This window comes from Meriones unguiculatus, chromosome 9 (assembly GCF_030254825.1).
Source record: "Meriones unguiculatus strain TT.TT164.6M chromosome 9, Bangor_MerUng_6.1, whole genome shotgun sequence".
In the NCBI taxonomy this organism is placed as follows: Eukaryota; Metazoa; Chordata; class Mammalia; order Rodentia; family Muridae; genus Meriones; species Meriones unguiculatus.
This window is the reverse complement of record NC_083357.1, coordinates 117,905,917-117,921,903: the sequence shown is the minus strand read 5'-3', so window position 1 is coordinate 117,921,903 and position 15,987 is coordinate 117,905,917. Positions and strand designations below refer to the sequence as shown.

At 54.7% G+C, this 15,987-nt stretch overlaps 1 protein-coding gene across 17 annotated transcripts in view; it reads left to right on the top strand.

Moving 5' to 3' along the window:
- Nucleotides 1–15,987, top strand: part of Dock9 (dedicator of cytokinesis 9) — a 205,545-nt gene that overhangs the window by 39,906 nt on the left and 149,652 nt on the right. For 2 of the 17 annotated variants that reach the window (XM_060391632.1, XM_060391627.1), the window contains exon 1: nt 4,319–5,193. The exons of 5 other annotated variants lie outside the window; for them this stretch is intronic. In XM_060391632.1, the coding sequence (XP_060247615.1) occupies nt 5,032–5,193 (162 nt within the window). In that variant the 5' untranslated portion in view covers nt 4,319–5,031. Of the gene's footprint in view, nt 1–4,307; nt 5,194–15,987 lie in introns of those variants that run through there. 10 more of the 17 variants (XM_060391629.1, XM_060391631.1, XM_060391639.1 and 7 more) reach the window with 8 other exon arrangements.

Here is a 15,987-nt window from a genome sequence, read left to right as displayed (position 1 = left end):
GCCAACTGGAGACTCTGCAGAGGCGGGTGCGGCAGGAGGAGGGCACTGGCCGTGCCTGCTGCACCCGCCGCTGTGGTGCCTTCCATCCGGGCTCCTTCGGGCTGGCGTCCTGGAGCTTGGGCCGGCCTTCGGCTTGAGCAGCCAGCCTCCCTCTCGGCACCTTGCTTCAGGTGTTCAAAGGCACTGGGCGGTGGGCGAGCCCCTTCCGTAGCATCTCGGGGGTGACACGGGGCCCGCCTTGCTGGACTTCTTGGTTTCTCTGTAAAGGTCTGAGCGTGCTCAGCAGTCGTGACTCTCACTCTGCCGCCTCTCTTAGCAGTCGCTGAAGTCCGGCTTGCCCGGTGTCTCCCAGAGCTGGGGTTAAGGACCCACAGAACCTTTGGTTCTTTCGGGCTCTCCATGACCGTGCTGCAGTTGTCTGTTGGAACTTGAGCACCCAGCTCCTTTTTTTCTATGACCATGCATGTTCAAAAGCTCTTCCGAGGAGGCCAGGATGAAGGGAAAGGAACAAACAGCACAAAGCTGGCTCTCCATGTCTGTGCCCTTTGTGAGGGGCTGAGGTGGCAGGGAGAGAGGGCAGGAGAAGGCTCATGCCCCTCCTGGGTAGCTCTTCTTACATGGCGCTTGTTCCAGAGAGACAGGAAGCACTGACCGTTCACTTTTCCTCGCTGGACCATGAACATGGGTCATCCCAGCCATGCATTTCAGTGATCTGGTCCCTATGCGTGTAGAACCATGGGATTGCTTGTGTTTGGCTTGTTTTGCTTAGCACAGTGTCCTCACTTCCCATTGTTTTGGATCCTCTTCACAACTTTTCATTTTAAAATTATGTCTGTTGCTTAAGAGGAAGGCTTTCAAGAGTGACTTTCTGCCATAAGGTACAGAATCATACACACACACACACGTATACACACACAAATCATTAAATATGTGTACTAGATCTGTGAAGCCGGTGTTCCTGAAACACACAGGGCTAAGAGAGGTCACTTCTTTTTGGGGCGGTGTCACTGAAGTCTAGGCTGGCATGGTGCTTGTGTCGGCCATGCAGGGCGGGAACTCGTAGCTGTCCTCCTGCCTTTCCCTCAGGTGCTGGGAATGCAGTCCAAGCCCCACCCTCTTTCCCTTATTTAAAAGAAACGGTTTATGCAGGGACTGCGGAGATGGCTGTGAGCTTAAACACACCTGAGGCTCTTCCAGAGGACGCGGGTTCAGTCCCCAGAACTTCCAGGTGCTGCGCAACTATTCATAACTGTGGTCCAGGAGACCCAGTGTTCTCTTCCCGCTGCTGCACTTGATCCCCGTCACTGGAGAACAGTCAGTTCAAAAGGGAAGGAAGGCCAACGTGGTAGCGTGTGGCAGGCACAGTGCTGTGTGATCGAGCAGCCCGAGCAGGCAAAGGTCGGCTCCTGCAAGGCTGCCACAGCGCGGCTCGCAGCACCCTCCTTCTCTGTGCCGATGCTATAGTGGCATTTAACTGGAGCCTGGGTGGATCCAGGCTCCATCTGGAGGTGAGTGTGGCTGCTCTTCAGTCCTGCAGACCAGGCGAGACCCCAGCTTCTCCCGCACCTCCAAAATTTGCAAGAGGTGCAGTCCAGGTGGAAGATAGCTCAGTTTGAAACTCGTTAGCTTCAGTTTCTACTGTGAGATTTTTCTCTCAGCTTCTTTGTCCAGATTTCTGGGGAGAGCAGTAAGGAAGGCTTCCAAGCAGATGGATCTGACTTTTAGAAGACATTTAAAGCAGAAAGGCGCTGGCAGGGAGGCTGCTGCAGATGGGAGCCTGCAGCAGACGATGAGCTTTGAGGGGCTCTGTGCTTGGGCCTGTGGAGGCCGCATGCGCCGCCCACCTCCGTGACCACCCGAGAGAGCACAGCTCGGCCGGAAGCAAGAGGCTGTGTTGCGTTCTGAGGGCTCGATGGTCACACCGCCCTTACTCTGAGCAGCATCCGTGTAGACCAGGCTGGCCCTGAACTCACAGAGATCCGCCTGCCTCTGCCTCCTGAGTGCTGGGATTAGATCCGTGCACTGCCACACCCAGCCAGTCTTTTACATCTTTAAGGGATCTCTTCTTTCTGTGCCTGCCATACCTAAATCGGCGAAAACAATCGATTAACATGTTCTGGTATCATTTTTATTTCTATGGCCTGGGAGTGAAAAGCAAACGAAATAGATTTTTCTGAATTCTCAAGACCATTTACATCACAATTTACATGTTCAGTGTTTTTAAAGTCTCTAGTATTACATTTACATGTCGACGAATTTCCATGTTTGTTTGCTTGCCTGTGGTCCATAAAGTGAGTCAGAGCAGCCAAGGCTGCACAGGAAAACCCTGTCTCAAAAAACAACAACCAAAGTAAAACCAAAAAAAGCAAAAGATTACATTTGAAAATAGAAAGATTACACTTGAACTTTACAGTGGATTATAAATCATCAGCAAGCAGATTTAAGCTGTTGGTACATTTTGTTTGTTGACTCTCCTTTTAAACCTGATGTTAATAGTCAGGCATGATGAATGCTGTTATCCCAGGAGGGCTGAATTGACACTACCCTGAGCTACACAGAGCTCCAGGCTGGCCTGGGTTACACAGCAAAAACCTATATTAAAAAAATAAATTAATTAATTGAAACCTGGTGTAGGAGCTGGAGAGATGGCTCAGTGTTTAAGCACACTGGCTGCTCTTCCAGAGGACCCAGGTTCGATTCCCAGCACCTACATTGCAGCACAGTATAACTCCGGTTCCAGAGGATGTGATCCAGAGAGATGGAAAACAGAGCTGAGTATTCACACCCACGAAGACCAGTCATGCCAGCACTCTGGAACTGATGTCACATGGAGTAATGAAGATGCCCCCAAAGTAGGGCATTCCTAGTGCATAAAGCGTCGGTGTGTGGCCCACATCTGTCCTGGTAAAGCAGCTCGCACAGAGGGCTCTGAGCGCCATGCAAGGCCAGCAGCTCCACCCTCTGCACCCCATCTGGGCAAGCTGACAGCAGAGGCCGGGTGGACCCCGCTTTTGATGCCAGTAAGAAGCTAGACAGCGGAGGGGCCCTGAACGCTGGCGGGACTCTGTGGTGTGCTGTGTGTGCTGTGTGCGTGCACCTGAGCCTGGCTGGGTGTGTGGGTAAACATATAAGTGCAGGGTTCAGAGATCAGCGTCAAGTGTCCTGGTCAGGCAGAGCCTCATTGAGTGCTGAACCTTGTCTGGCTCCTGGATCCCCTGTCCGCGCCCTCAGTGCTGGGGACACTTCAGTTGTCACATGTTTCTGGGACCCTGCGCTCTGGTCTTTACACAAAGCGCGTCTGTGTACGGACATCCCCTTGGTGCCTCCTCCTCTCACGGAGTCACTTTGTGGAGTTGCCTGGTCTAGAGCCACAGCCCCTGGACTTTGCTTGTGGCTCTGCCTTCACCTCTGTGCTTTTGTGTGGCTGTTCAGATACGTTTTCATAAGAATGCCAGGGAGAGAGACAAACAAAGAGAGACAGAAGGACAGAGACAGACAGACAGACAGATGGAGAGACAGACACAGAGAAAGACGGGGGAGAGACAGGGGGACAGAGAGAGAGAGACAGACAGACAGAGACACAGACAAAGACACAGTCAGGAGAGAGACAGACAGAGACAGAAAGACAGAGAGGTGAACAGACAGAAAGAGAGAGGGAGAGACAGACACAGAGAGAGATACAGAAATACAGAGATACAAAGAGAGTCCCATAGACACACAGACACACACACACACACACAGACACACACACACACACAGGGGCGGGGGCATGAGAGAAGGTCCTGGGGTTTTCCTTTGCCGAGTCAGCTGTGGCTAGGCAGGACATACAGCCCTTTGGGGTCACATGACAGGACAGTGTTCGCTGTCTTGCTCCATCACATGGTTTTCTGTCGCTTCTCCAAGGTACCTAACTGTTCCAGCTCAGTATTGGGGTAAGCCTGGAGATTTAGATGAGGGTAGTTGTGCGGGTCAAAAGAACAGTGACCTTTTTCTAAGTGTGAGCTGTAGGAAATTACCTTCGTGCAAACAGGGAGACGGCAGGAGTGAGCTTCTGTCAGGGAGGAACTCCCTGTTATCCCTCCCTGCCGTCACGGGATGTCCCTTAGTACCAGTGAGCTGAGTCTGGTGGCAGGACCTGGATTAGTCATGGATCAGCAACACTGATGTTGGTTGTGAATTGGACTGCAGCATGCACGGCCTTTGCAGATGCCAGCACCGCTTTGCAGGCATGTCCAGCTGCTGCCTCTGCCCACATTCTCATTTGCATCTTTGGGTACCAGGGCCAGGGAATGGTTGAGCAGCCCCAGCGTGGCTAGTACGGGCAGAGAGGGCGGAAGTCAGGAGCACACGCGTGCGTGTTCACTTGCGCTGTGCTGCAGCATGCTGCTCTGCGGAGAAGGTTGTTTGAAGCACACACACGTTTCCATAGCAGCACTCGCCTCAGCAGCCCCCGTTTTTAGGCTGTTCTCCCGTCCCTTCGGCTCCTCTGCCTCCTCGCTGAAGCGAGATTACACAGGCAGCATATTTAGGTCAAGGCAGGAGACGCTTGCTAATGGAGGTGCGGGACGAAGCATTCTGGGCGTGAGCCTGCAGCAGAGGAGAGTCCTTTGTGCCTCTGGCAGCAGCGTGTGCCTCGCGGTGGCCGCCTGGCGCTGTCCTTCCACCGTGGGCAGGTCCTGAGACCACAGCATCGCAGCACCGCGGAGCCAGCCTTCCCTGCAGCCGTGCCAGGCTCGCACGCCTGCTCTGTTGGCAGCCGGGCAGCTGGAAGCGGCCCTTCCGAGAGTGGCACATCTGAGGGGTGTCGCCACCCCCTTCCTGTCTCACACGGGAGCCTGGATTGTTTTAGTTTTCAGTCAGCCTGCTGCTGGGCAGGACTCTGGTGCGGCAGCCTGGCTCCTCTCTCCGTTCTGGCGCTGGCGACTGCCTGTCATGAAGACGCTACAGCCGGAGCCTGTGTCTGAAGAGCCGAGGAAGCCGGCGTGGGGGTGGTGTGGAGGCTGCTAGGAGTCGGACGTCCACACCTTGGGGATGGGTTGCACGACTAGTGTGATTCTCTTCAAAGGCATCCGCACCGTGTTTGAGAGAAACTGTGCTTACATGTGCAAGCAGCAAGGAGAGGGTAATGCCCTTGAGCAGACCGCACACAGTTGGTCCCGGGAAGACTCAGAGCTGATGATCGCCTCCCTCCTGGTAAACGCCGTCTCCTTAGCTAGCCGGCAGCCCGAGGGGTCAGGGTGGCGCTCGTCCTCCGTCCTGACGGCTCCTGTCGTCTCAGCATGCTTGTGTGTGTGCCGTGCATAGGTCGTCTGTGTAAGTGGGTGACAGGGATGTTAGATTTAAAGACCGGAGCACCTGCTCGTCTGGGGCCGCGAGTGCTGGTCCGGGCGGGTGGGGCCAGAGGGGGAGTTCTGTGCGGCGGCTCCGGGTTCTGGTTTCAGCGGTGATGTGCAGCTGGCACCGGCCGCCTTTCCCGTGGTGGGAGTTCCCCGGCTGTGTTCTCAGCCTTTTGCTTGGCGAGGCTTGGCTGCCTAAGGCTTGTGCTCAGCCCTCCGGTCAGGGAGAGGGACGCAGAGGGATCGTGAAAGGAAACTTATGGACACGAGACAAATGTTTGTAGGTTTGTCTTCAAACTCCATCTTGATGTAGGGTGAAGGGTCGTGAGAAAAGCCGAGTCTGGTGCTGGGGGAAGTGTGGGGTTCGATGGGTGTGCCCCTACCTCCTCCATGCCAGGCGGCGGGGAGGCCGCACTGCCCCCACCCGTGCCTTGCCGTTTCCCCTCCTGCTGTCACCGCAGTTTTTGTCAAAGTGAGTGACAGGAATGTGTGAGAATTTGGGTGGGAGCCATGCTGGCGGCTGCTCAGGAGGGTGAGGCACACGCAAAGGCAGGAGTGCCTCGGCACGAGCTGAGGAGCGGGTGCTGGTGTGCGCCCAGCCCTGGGCCCTGGAGCCGCAGGAGCCTGGGGAGCCGTGTTTACGTGTTTATGTGTCAGGCTCCTGTGATGAGGCCCGGGAGGAGGAGGCTGGGAGCTGGCAGATGCGGTGTGGAGTCGGGCGGTGTTAGGAGTTGACTGACTTGGGCCCTGCTGCAGCGTGAGGCGTCCTCTGGAGAGGGCTGCTGACCTTGCCCTGCTTTCCCACCCTGCCTGAGGCCAGCATGCCTAGGACCTTAGTAGGGCCTGTCAGGGCAGTGCTCCCGCCTGTGCTCTGGCGGTGCTCCCTCAGGGCCCGCCTGCTTTGGGGTAGACTCGTCTTGGGTCTCCTGACTGGAAGCCGCCCTCTGCTGTCCTTCCCTCCCTTTAAGGGAGGCAAGAGGGATCTTCTGCTGGTGAGACCCGGGGCCTGGGCTTGTGGCCCGCGTCCATGTGTGCACGTGGCTGCTGCCGGCTGGGAAGACTGTGCTGGTCCTCCGGCTCCGCGCCCCGTGCCCCGTGCACACAGGAGAGTCAGGCTTTGGGGTGGGAGTCAGGCCACGGCGCTCCCGCTGAGGCCCCGCAGCTCAGGGTCAGGTGCAGAAGCAGACAGACACAGAGGCTGCCCACGGCCTGCGCCGTGCTCCCTGCTCCCCGCCGGCTCACCCTCTGCCCCTCTCACTCCTCAGCCCTCGCTGGCCATTCAGCTTCAGGAGACGACGCTGAGCAAGCTTCCTGTGGTTCCTGCCCGGCAATGGCCATGCAGGCTTGGTACGCTGTTCCCTGGGCATTGCCATGCAGGCTTCTGTGGCTGCTGCCCGGCATTGCCCACAGGATTTGCACGGCTGTTCCCTGGGTGTGGCTGTGCAGGATTTTCGAGGCTCCTGCCCTGCTCCGCCAGGTCTTTGTCGAGGTGTTCCTTCTCACCAAGGCCTTACACCCTCCTCGCCCTCACCACCCAGCACTGCTCATCCTTGCTGGGGGACTGTGCTGCTCACGGCGGGTGGGCTGAGGCTTGAGCGCCCCTAACCCTGGAGACCAGACGCTGCCAGGACCCGCCACATGCGCCCACAGGCACCAACACCTACGCTCCTGGTTCCAGTACTGGCTGCAGGGCCCTGGCTGCCGACACTGTCTTCCAGTTCCTCAGTGCCCTCCTCATGACGCCCAGAGGATTCTGTTTCCTTTGGATCACGGCAGTGAGCTGGCTGCTGCTGTCAGTGCCCCCATCCTGAGTTGGCCCTGAGCAGAGCCGAGGGCACCTGCTCCGTACTGGCCGCCTCCTGGGAGTGCGGCCCACTGGGCCGCTGCAGAGGAGGAGGGTGGACTGTCCGAAAGGCTCTGTCAGCGCTCACCATTTCACTCAGCTGTGGGTGACCGGTTTTAGTATTTACCACACTATAAACAGGCAGGAAACACTGGTGGTGGAATCGAGCAGCCTTATAGGGAGCCACTATAGAGACAGCGACTGGATCAGACATCCGGAGGCGAATGTTTCAGGGTATCGTTCAATGGATGGCAGGCACAGATCTGCTCAAGAGTGTGTCATGTCTGTGCGGTGGGTGTGTCCTCCCCCCAGCGGGTTCGTGTGCCTATTCTCTGAGGTGACTGTATCTCAGGGAGTCCTCTAGGGGTAAGGAGGGTCAAATGAGGCCATAAGTTAAGACCCTCTCAGCAGTGTGGTCCTGAGAAGAATGTGAGAATGCGCTCACTCGGGCATTGTTGGTTAGGTGGTCGGGTAGGGTCCCCCTTCACACATATGCACGCGCGTGCGTACACACACGCACGCACGCACGCACGCACGCACGCACGCACGCACGCACACTCCCAAGAGGACATCCTCTATACCTTGACCAAAGACTTCCAACCTTTGGAACTGTAAGAAGTCAACCACTCACTTAGCCCATGCTATTTTTTGTAGCCACCCAAATGAATGTTTCAGCACATTGCCTTGTGTTTTGTTTTGGGATGTTGCAAATACCTTCCCATGTCAGTAATTTACATCTCATCCTTTAAAAAAAAACTTTCATTGATTCTTTGTGACTTTTGCAACATGTTCCACTCATTTTCCCATCCTTTCCCATCTTCCCTCTACCCTTTCAACCTTCTCCCCAAAATAAAATAAGACATAGAGTTAAAAATAAATCTCTTTGTGGAAGCTGTGGTATGTCACAGTGTGTCCCACACACCCTTTTGTCCACACATCTTAACTTGCAAATGTCCATTGCAGTGTGCCATCAGTGGTTTTAGGCCTCAGGCTTCTGTGGCACCATCAGTCCTGGGTCCTCACCATGACTCCTTGGACATCCTGTTGTTACCTTGTGTCATGGAGATCCTGTTGTTGCCTGTATCATGGAGATCCTGCAGCTTTGGATCTTCAGGACTAGCCCTTTCATTTGCTCTATCAGATCACGGGTGGGATAGATCTTGGGGTGGGCCAGCTCAAAGCCCTGGATCTGGGCCTGTGTGGTGGCTGAACTGCTCAGCCCATCACCTGTTCTGCACCCTCACCACCAGCTCTCTAGCAGTGCCCTGGCTAGCTCCAGTGCCGCAAGGGGCAGGGCTGCTCTCTGTTTTTGGGCCAGCTCTAAGCTGTTACTCAGATGAAGGGCAGGGCCAGCTCTCCCGCTCTCATGACCTCAGGGCTAGATCACCTTCCTGCTGTAGGCGCTGGTGTGGCAAGGTGGGGGAGGGCATCTTTCCCTCTCCCACACCACTCCATAGCAGAGGAGGAGCGGGGCCAACTCTCCCAGGATCATGCCCTCCTGCTGGCTCAGCCATTCCCCTGCCATCTGGCTCAGCTCTCCTGGGTTATCCAGGCGAGAGGCAGTGCCAGCTCAGCTCAGCACCTCAGGTGGTGGTCCAGTCTAGGGACATCTGCATGGCCTCTGGTGGTGACACAACACAGACCCTGGCTGCCACAAGACCATGGACCCAGGCATGGGCCCTGGCAGCAGCACAGGCTTCAATGTCCGATGGCCTCAGGGGACAGCTTAGGCCATTCAGGTCAGCATGTCTTCGAGTGGCAGCACGCCCACATAGTCTCTGGTGGCAGCCTAGGCCAAGGACATGCAGACCTCAGCTTCAGCAGGTCTCCAGTTCACCTTTCTTCACAGTGTCTATTGTCTCTCCACCCTGTACTCCATCTTTCCCTTTATCACAAATTCGTCCATCATAGTGGCAGGTGCCACTGTCTGTCTTTCAGCCTCTCTGGGTCAGTGGGGCTGAGAGGACATTTGGGTCTACTTCTCATTCTTAATGGTATTTCATCTTATGGTTGTAACTGTATGTATGTATGTATATGTGTATGTATGAATGCGTGATGGTTCTTTTGAGACAGGGCTTCTCTGTGTAACCTTGGCTGTTCTGGAACTAGCTCTGTAGTCCAGGCAAGGCCTCAAATTCATATAGATCCACCTTTCTCTGCATCCCAAATGCTGGGAAAATATTTATTTTTATTTTATGTGCATTGGTGTTTTGCCTTCATGTATGTCTGTAAGGGAGTCAGATCCCCTGGAACTGGAGTTACACACAGTGTGAGCTGACATGTGGGTGCTGGGAATTGAACCTGGGTCTTGTGGAAGAGCAGCCAGTGCTCTTAACCGCTGGGCCGCCCCCCAGCCCTGGAGGATTTGTTTAGCCTGTGCTCACTGTGGCTTTCTGTTCCTGATCTACACGTCTTGGTAACTGTGTGGTACATAAGTGTTGTAAGTGCTTGTCAGGTTGCTTCTGTGGGGACTTGTAGACCTGGACACTCTCTTTTAAAGGGTCCTGGTATGCGCTGTAGATTGTTCTGAGAAAATAAGGCGTGTAAAGAATTCCAGACGGGCTGATGCGACGGTTCAGCAGGTAAAGATGCTTGCCCCAAGTGTGAAGACCTGAGTTCAATCCCCAGGACCCTCATGGCGGAAGTGGAAACTGACTGCTGCTGCCCACATGTGTGCGTGGCCTGGTCTGTCTGCCCCTGTAATAGTGTTTACAGATGTTTCTCAGGGTTCTGCCTTGGCCTCTGAAGCGAGAGCACTGGCACTCTTCCATCTCCTGGGAGAAGCGCAGTGTGCCTGTGAGGGGGTGGAATGTTTTCTGGGGCCTTCGCCCTGTTGGTGTGGGGTGCTGCTTCCTGGACATTCAGAGGAAGGAGCCCAGGGCCGAGGACCCAGTGTAAACGCATGGGCCTGGCTTCCCTCGCCCTTTCCATAGGGCGGCCTCCTGGCCTCAGGGCATGCTGGCTTTCTTACCTTTTCAAAGTAATATTTGTTGCTTTATATTGAGAGTATGTAATTACTGTGGAAATTTCAGAGATTAGAGAGAATAAAGAGGAAAACAAAACAAAATGAAAAAATAAACTACCCATAACCTCATAGACCAGAAATTGTTACCGCTTCATATATGGTATATTGTTTTATAATGATTTTCTCTGCGTGTACAAATATTAAAAGTGGAGTAATCTTCTAGAACTCTGAAGCCCTTTTCACTTAAGCAATTTCTTATGCTCAGAACATCCTTTAAAACACGATTAAATAGATACAGCACATATATGCTGTAATCTCAAGATACTTCTGTTGCTGTACATTTAGATTGTTGTAAATTAAGATTTACACCAAAGTATCATGTAACTATACAGTAAGCCTGATTCATAAAAGTGAATTTATTAAGGCAAGAAGGACTTTTCTTTTTTTTATTGTATTATATTTTAAGGCTTGTTCTCACTGTATAGCCCAGGCTAGCCTCTAACTTGTGGTTCTCGTGTCAGCCCCCAGGGTGCGTGTACCACACTTATGCAGTGCTGTGGAAGCCAGAAAGAGGGTTTTGGGTCCTCTGGAACTGGAGTCACACATGGTCGTAAGCTGCCCTGTGGTGCTGGGACCAAACCTGGGTCCCCAGAAGAGCGGCCAGAGGTTTTCACCATGGGCTGCCTCTCCACACTCAGGAGGCATTTTGAAAAGCCTTTAACACGGAGACTTTATTTATCTGTGAGTACACTTACTTTCCAGGCAGGGATTCTCTGTGCAGCCCTGGCTGGCCTTGAACTCCATTTGCCTAACTCTGCCTCCTGAGGGCTGGGATTAAAGATGTGCTTTATTATTATTTTGATAATTGTTCATTTATTTAGTGTGTGTTTCTGCGTGCTCACACGCACACTTGTCAGCGTAGTGTGGAGCTCAGCAGTCAGCTTGTAGAGGTGGTTCTCCCCTTTGGAGTGAGTCAGGTTGTCAGGCTGTGGCCACCGCTGTTACGCCGAGCTGTCCCACCAGCCCGTGGCTAGTGCCCTTACTGCTCGTTTCCCTAATGGAAGCCTGCGCGTGGACCTGCAGAGCAGTCTTGTCCTGCGCAGCTTTCCCGGGACCATGTGCAGCAGTCCCGGGCTGTCTGAGGTCGGAGCGCCAGCAGTGTGGAGCATCGAGTGTGGACCCATGGACAACCCTGTCCTCGTGATTGCCAGGGCTCGTGCTCTGTCTGTGCTGCTTGAGCCATGCTAGGGGGTCTGTGCACCTGTGGCACCCCCAGTGAAGGGGTGCTTGCTGTCCTGTGCTCACAGGCGTGTGCCTCCCTGCTTTAGTGAGCTGGGCTTGGGGAAACGCTCACCCCTTTCCCCAGCTCCCGTGTATGACAGGCGGCTCATGCCCCTCCCATACCTTTCGCATGTTCAAGAGCAGTGTTGTTATCCAGCTGCCTGCTCAGCACATTACAGGAAGCAGAGGTGAGATCTGAACCAGCCAATCCGTGTGTCAAATCACAGACTAAGGATTGTCCCTTCCTTCCTTCCTTCCTTCCTTCCTTCCTTCCTTCCTTCCTTCCTTCCTCCCTCCCTCCCTCTCTCTCTCTTTCTCTTCCTTCCTTCCTTTCTTTCCTTCTCTCTCTCTCTTTCTCTCTCTCTCTCTCTCTCTCTCTCATTCTCTTTCTCTCAGTCTTTCTCTCTTTCCTTCCTTGTAACTTTTAACTTTCTCTAGTTAGTTGTCAGGTCTCCCTGGAAGTCTAGTGGTTGGGATTTGGTGTTCTCTGCTTTTCTTTTTGACTCTTTTTCAAGATCGTCCTGTGTAGCTGAGGTGGTTTGAAGAACTCATGCCTCTGCCTCCAAGTGGTGGAATTAGATTGGTGCACAGCGGGCTTTCTTCCCTTCTTGAGAGGCAGGGCACAGCTGCGCTCTCCTCTGACCTGGGGATTTGTGTGCAGGCTGTTGGATGTGAGGATGGCTGTGGCCCTCAGCTAACCTATCCGTTCATGTCTTTGGTATCCCTGTGTTTCCAGCTCTGACGAATGTAACTGTTAGAGCGCCAGTCCCAGAAGCTATTTCTCTGTGCTTTAGTTTTTAAGAGTCATTGGCAAATACCTCAAACGTTTTCCTTCCCCTCACTGGCCCCCGAAGTTCCAGTAATTATTAAATAGCCACCAGGTGCTGACCCAGTAATTCCTCTAATTATTAAATAGCCCTCGGGTGCTGACCCCACAACTCCTCTAATTATCCAGTGGCCATTGGAGGCCTGCTAATCACAGGGTGGAGAGATGGAAGAAACCACAGTGCTGGTTCCTGACAGCCTGTAGAAGTAGCAGGTAGATGGCCTTGAGATGGGGGAAGTCTGGGAGACAGAGCCTGCTGGAGTCTCTGGCACGGACTGAAGGAGGATGCAGGGCAGGACAGGCCAACTTTCCGAGGAGAGCCATGGCAGAAGCTGGAGCCTTCTGAGAGCTTCTGGGGAAGTGCACAGCTTAGCAGGGCCTCACTGGGCTAGGATACAGACATGGAGGCACCGAGGGACCAAAGAGCCTCAGGGACAAGACCTGTGGGTTTACCTGCTAGTGTTTTAGAGAACCGTGTATTGAAGATGATGGTGATGATGAAGATGATGGATGGTCTTGAAGAAGATGATGGTGGTGGTGATGATGAAGATGAAGAAGATGGTGAAGATAATGAAGGTGATGGTGATGAAGGTGATGATGATGGTGGTGATGATGGTAATGATGGTGAAGGTGAAGATGATGGTGGTGAGGAAAATGATGATGATGAAGATGATGATGATTTTGAGACCTTGTTTTGTTCAGTAGCCCAGGCTAATGTCCATTGTTCTCTTGCCTGATTCTCCCACATGCTAGAATTACCTGCTACTGAGAATTCTAAGCAAGGACTCCATAGTCAGATTCCTGCTCTACGAAGATTGCTCTGGCTGCACAGGCCTGGCGGGTTAGAGAAAGGGAATTCCCCAAGCATTCTGACAAAGGGACAGGAGACAGTGGCCGCAAGTGTTAGAAACGGAGGAAATCAGCCAGAGAGGGAAGAGGGGAAAGGGTACAGCCTGAGGTTATCTCCAGGGTGCTGCTGTGGGTGTGAGTAAGGGGAGGCTTTAGTTGTAGACACCCTGAGCACAGTGGTGTCATGGTGGAGTGAGGTCTCTCCAGGAAGCCTGTAGAGGACTCAGGAAGGAGTCTAAGCCCTGAGGAAGGCTTAGGAAGGGAGTCAGGGCAGGCCTCGGGCCGAGTAGGCAGAGGTGCTGTGCGTGTGCAGACAGCATGACAGACAGAGTGTGCAGCATGAGAGCCTCGGCAGAGTGTGTTAGCTAAGCTTCTTCCTCCAGCTCACCAATGCCGCCATCTTCATGATGCACTGAAACAGCTAACAAATATGCTGTGGACTGTGGACTTTGGGGTACAGAGCTCCAAGAGATGCCCTGTCCCGTTTATGAGGTACACACAGGGCCAGAGGGGCAAAGGGACAGAGTAGCTGATGAGCGAGTGAAGCTCCCTTGCCGCTTTCTCCTCCCTCTAACAGAAAAGCTAGCATTTATTGAATCTCTTCCTCTTCCTCCTTCTATCTCTGTGTAGCTTTGGTCACCCTGCTGTGTAGACCAGGCTGGCCTCAAACTCAGAGCTCCGCCTCCGCCTCCTGGGCTCTGGGATTACAGGCCTGCGCCGCCCCCACCCACCTGGCACATTTATCCAGCGTTAACTAGGGCCTGGCCGCACTGCTCTGAGGCGCTGTGCCTCTCTCTGCCTTTTAACCCTTGTGGCGATAGCCTGGGCCACACACCGTGACTACGTTGATTCAGTGGGTGGACAGGTCAGAGGGCAGAGCCGTGGGAAGTCCTGCAGCGAGCTGAGGGAGGAGGCCGAGCTCAGGGTGGTGGTTTTGTTCTGGTCTGTATCTGGTTGAGGACAGCAGAGTGTGCCTGTTAGTGCGGCATCCAGGGTAGGAAGGCAGTGTGGAAGCCAATCCAAGGCATGTGGAGAAGTGTTCCAAAGTGAATGAACCCAGCCGCTGAGGGGGGAGCCAGACAGCTGCACGGGCGTCTGTCCTGGGCTAGTGTGGGAAACAGACATGAACTGGGGAAAACATTGCCAAATTCTACACAAGGTCAAAAGGTCTGTGTGTACCTGAGGTTCAGGCGAGGCAGAAGGGGAGGGGTGCAGCTAGTGGGCTTTGAGGGTGTTAGGGTGTGAGTATGGAAGGGTCATAGGTGAGGTGGGGGGTTTGCTGTCATAGCTTGCTGCTGATAAGCTGAGAATTTGGGGTCAGCTTGGGCCGCCTGGAGCAGCCTGGGGGCTGAGTAGTCGGTGATCCAGCCTTGAGCCTGCACAGCCCTGGATGGGGGGGGGAGGTTCACCATCAGTTAGAAATAGGACAGCCTCGGGTAAAAGCTGCAAGGTCCTTCCACACATTTTGGGGGTCAGGACAGGCTTTGAAGCTCGGGTTTGTCCGACTGCTGTTGGCTGGAAGCAGGTGGCAGTGCCAGGTCCCTGTGTGCGGGCAGCTGTGCTGCGGGTCAGGAGGGTACACGCTTGTGACATGCCAGAGACAGGGCCCATCGTTTGTCCAAGTTGGGAAAATGCTTAAGGAAAAGAAGAGCATGGACGCCAGGTGAAGCCCAGATCCCTCGAGGAGTTTAGGGAAGGCCTGGAGGCTCCTGTGCTCGCCCTGCCCGAAGCAGGTGTCTGCAGTGCCTGGGCCCCTCCCTCCGAGCAGTGCCATGCCCGGTGCTGACGTCATCTCCCTAGCCCTCAGCTCAGGCATCTTGTTTAACTGTCCAGGTGGACCAGCTCTGTGGCGCGGCGTCTGGGGGGTCGTCGGCACCCTCATCGTCCTTAGGGCTCTTGAGGGACAGTTCTTTTGCTGCTGTTTCTAACACGAGAAGAACCCAGAGGAAAGGCCCCCTGGGGGTACCAGGGGCTGGAGCACTTCTCTTCAGACTGAGGCAGGGGCACGGGGCCTGCAGCAGGGCCCGGTGACTGCAGATTCCGTGCTCTCGGGGCTGCTTTGCCTGAACCGCCGCAGCTGCACTCAGCAGCTTCTTCACTCAGCTCAGTGGTTTCGGCAGCCCGTGGGGCAGAGGCAGGGGGATGTCGGCCATCGTGAGGCTGGCTCTGTGGCACTGAAGTGGGAGGGGACGAGGTCTTGCTGTGTGTCCTGACGCTGCCCTGGGAGAGCCTTTCGGGGCTGCCCTGCCAGTGGAAGCCACTAGGGAAGACTGGGCCTTGGCCTCTCCCCGCTCTGCACCCTGCGGGTGAGAGCCCGCAGCTCTGTGCCTCCGCCTGGGGCGCTCACGCTCAGCCCACCCTGTCAGGACTTTCGCGCATGCTCAGGACTTCGCAGTTTCAGTGTGTGAATGAGCTCAGCTAGATGCTAGGCTTCATGTGGTTATCAGTTGTCACACTGGGACACAAATAGCCAAGTGACTGATACCTGCCAAAGGGCATTTGCATTTCAGAAGGGCGAGTGTCATAGGCTGGCACTGCTTCCCCCCCCACCCCCGGGAGGCTATGGCTCCACTTGTCACCCCCGAGCTGCAGGGTGGACGGGGCCCATGTGACGCCCGACGCTTTGGCTTTGGTTTGGATGTCGGGAGAATGAGCTCATCTGTTTTCTGTTTTTTTTCCCCTCAGTGTTCGGGAGCTGTTTCCAGTGCCAGCTGGGGAGGCCTTGGCTTTTGAAGAGGGCTCTGCCCTCTGGGGGACGGGTCTGTCTCTTGCGAGCCGCTCCCGTCCTTGCGGAGGACGGTTGGCAGGCTGGCACCACGCTTCCGGGAGCTCTGGCTCTTCTCGTGGTTAGAGACCTGGGGGTCCACTGCTACGGCTGAAGCCTGGG